Genomic DNA, 3,297 nt, shown 5'->3' with positions numbered 1-3,297 from the left:
CTGAGTGGGTGTTTTTTTTTTTTAAAGGTTTTTCCATCATATATCTTAAGAGTTAAGACATGCGACGGTTGATACAAGTTAGGATAATTTAATTTTCATATATAAATACTGAATTAAAATCAAAATCTGGCTCCATTATGAAAATAAATCAATCAGACATGTAAGTGGATGCTTTCAATTATGTTAGTTAATGTGTACTCGGACTGAACATGTTGGACAAATCTTCTTTTTTTGTTTTTTTTTTAAATTAATATGAGTGTGTGGGTCAGTTTGCACGCACCTCGATTAATCTTACAGATTCTGAAATTAATAACAATGTAAACCTCAAGTAACAATCATATATTTTTTTTTTTTAGATATTTTCCTTCCCATTCTAGATGTTTTCCTTGATCCATCATTAGTATTAATTTGTTGTATTATGGAATATTTGATATAACTACTTATGATGGTTGCAACAAAATGGGAGTATTAAAAAGTTCAGATTTGTGGTGCTTGGGGATAACAACACGACGATAAAGATTTTGTTTATTTTTGTGTTGAATATATCAATATTTTACTAAAATTAAACCATTTCTCCGCATTATAAATAACAAACTTTTACTAATAAAAAAATCCTTACTTTTATTATGTTTGCCAATGTTAACAAAGTGACAATAACTCAAATTTAGAAATATTTAATAAGAAAATAATGCCCAACATACCCCTCATGAATTTTTCAATTATTTTTACTAGTTTTCTCAAACACCTCGAATTTTAAATTAAATTTCTTAAAATATAACTAGTACAAATTTAATTTAGATACATTGTTGTCGCTTAAACAACACAAATGATAATTAAAAGTGTGGTAGTAGTTATTTTTCAAAATATTTTTTTGATTAAATATATTAAAATAATATTTATTTTTATTTTTTAAAAAAATATCTTTAGCATCAGTATAACATATTAAAATAATTTAAAACAAAAATAAATAAATTTTCATAAAACAAACAACAGCGCTGTAGCCATTCATTTCCTTTTCCTTGTATACCAATTATTTCCACTTTAAAATATATCCATTTTATATGAGCCAACAATTGGGGGCAACGTAGGCGAAAAAAAAAGGATCCTTACAAAAAGCCCCAACCGAGTCAGCCTCCGTAAGAAGAAGAAGAAATGGTCTAGTCCAAGACAAAAGCCGTAAAACCATCTACACTCCCTCGTATATAACTGCGCAACCGTCTCTCTATCTCACAAAAAAAGGCCTCTTGCTTCTTTGACCTGTCCCTCTTTTCCTCCATTTTCCCCTCCTACAACAAAAAAACACACACACAAACACTACCCCTTAGCCACCAATCCTCAGTTTCAAATCTGAAAACCATAAAAACAAGAACAAAAAGATCGTCACTTGTCTTGTGTTTTTTTTTTTTTTTCAAATCATCATTAAAAAAACATTAAAGATGCCTGCTACAGAACACCAGCAATCATTTCTTGGCAGAATCAGCATTAGAAGAAACCAAGTAATTGCTATGGATGGTAACCATGAACAAGAACTAGAAGTCCTGGAGCTTTTTCAAAGACATACAGGCGATCGTTTTGCTGATTTACTATCGCATCCTGAAGATTATCCTTTCTCCGGTGAGCCATTTCTCTCAATTTCTTGGCTAAGAAAACTAGTTGATGTTTTGTTGTGCTGCGAGGCAGAATTCAAAGCTGTTTTAATTATGGGTCGTGACCCTTCTCAAATACTTAAACCGCCATTGGATCGTTTACTTATTGATTTTATGGAACGTGCTGTTAAAGTTCTTGATATTTGTAATGCCGTTTCTAGCGGGGTTGATTCTATTCGTCAATGTCAAAAATTGGCTGAGATTGTTGTTTCTGCTTTAGAGCAGAAACCAATTGGTGATGGTCAAGTTAAGCGAGCTAGAAAGGCTCTCAGCGCTTTGATGTCTGCTTTGACAATTGATGATAAAGAAAATAATCATTCAAGGTATGCAGAGAGAACTTGGTCTTTTGGAAGGAGAGGAAGTAACAGTGGGGGTAATCATAAGGACCGAGCTACTCACGGTTCTTTTCGATCTTCATCAATGGTTTTGGCTAAAAACTGGTCTGCTGCAAAACAAATTCAGGCTATGTGTTCTAATTTGGCGGTACCAAGAGGTGGAGAATCAACGGGATTGGCTCAGCCTGTTTATATAATGAGTAATGTTATGGTTTTTGTGATGTGGGCTCTTGTGGCCGCAATTCCATGTCAAGAAAGGAGTGGATTGTCAACGCATTTTCAGATTCCAAAGCAATTTGTGTGGGCACATAGCATAATTGGGATGCAGGAGAAGATTGGAGAGGAATGGAAAAAGAAAGAGAAAAAAGGGTCAGCTGGATTGCTAGAGGAGATGCAAAGGATGGAGAAGCTGGGGCAGAGTTTGATTGAATTTGCTGATGGATTCCAATTTCCTGCGGAGGCTGAGAAGTTGGAGGAAGTGGCTGCGCGGGTGGCGGAGCTGGCGGAGATTTGCCAGAGAATGGAGGAAGGGTTGATGCCTTTACAGCAGCAGATTAGAGAATTGTTTCATAGGATTGTAAGGAGCAGGACAGAGATTCTTGATTTGTTGGATAATGGGAAAGCTTCTCAACCTATAATATAATGTGCGTCTGAACTTTTGTGCAAAATGGGGTCTTGGAAGTTTGAGAATTTTTAGGCATTTTTATGATTCCAGGTTCAACTTGTTCATGGGTAGATGAACATGGGCATATGTTGAGCCTCGAAGTGGATGTTCATACAGGGTTTCCTTTTCCTTTTCTCTTTCCTAGAGATTATACGGCTTCAACGCACCGAGTTTAGAGGTCTAGTATGCATTTCTAAATGTGAAATGTACTCGTTTTTTCTTCTTTTTTTTCCTGGCTTTATTGTTATTGTGTCGAGTACAGGATGTTTTGTTTGAAAGAATGTATAGCACTAATCAAGGTTTAATTTTGTATTTCTTAGAGGAGTTGCAATTTCAGTTTTTTTTTATTATGGAAATGGATGTATTGGTCCTTCGGTTTTCTTATCAGGGCAGGCAAATTACAGGACTGGAATATTGATTTTTGAACAAATGTTTGGTCTTGGCGGCCAAAAGAACAGCTCGAATTCAGCTGGGTTTTGTGGTTTTATGGAATGACCTTGCTGCAATTTCCTTTCGCGGTGTAAATCCCCCCAATAAGGGGACTAGCATTGCTCTAAAACGCTGTAAATTCCATGGCTAAGGTTTTGTAATTTGATCTACACTGTTGTATGTTCACCATTTCAGATTTGCTTTGCTCCTCAACATGGAACAC

The 3,297-nt window shown here is 35.2% G+C and overlaps 1 protein-coding gene across 1 annotated transcript; it reads left to right on the top strand.

The window, feature by feature from the left end:
* Window positions 1-1,168: 1,168 nt before the first annotated feature.
* LOC7479291 (protein ROH1) lies at window positions 1,169-2,964 on the top strand. The gene has a single exon (XM_002299474.4). It carries the CDS (start codon window positions 1,437-1,439, stop codon window positions 2,622-2,624), a length of 1,188 nt encoding a protein of 395 aa, XP_002299510.1. The 5' UTR covers window positions 1,169-1,436; the 3' UTR covers window positions 2,625-2,964.
* Window positions 2,965-3,297: the final 333 nt, after the last annotated feature.

This window comes from Populus trichocarpa, chromosome 1, assembly GCF_000002775.5.
Source record: "Populus trichocarpa isolate Nisqually-1 chromosome 1, P.trichocarpa_v4.1, whole genome shotgun sequence".
In the NCBI taxonomy this organism is placed as follows: domain Eukaryota; kingdom Viridiplantae; phylum Streptophyta; class Magnoliopsida; order Malpighiales; family Salicaceae; genus Populus; species Populus trichocarpa.
The sequence above is the reverse complement of the archived record's forward strand: the minus strand, read 5'-3'. Positions and strand labels throughout refer to the sequence as shown.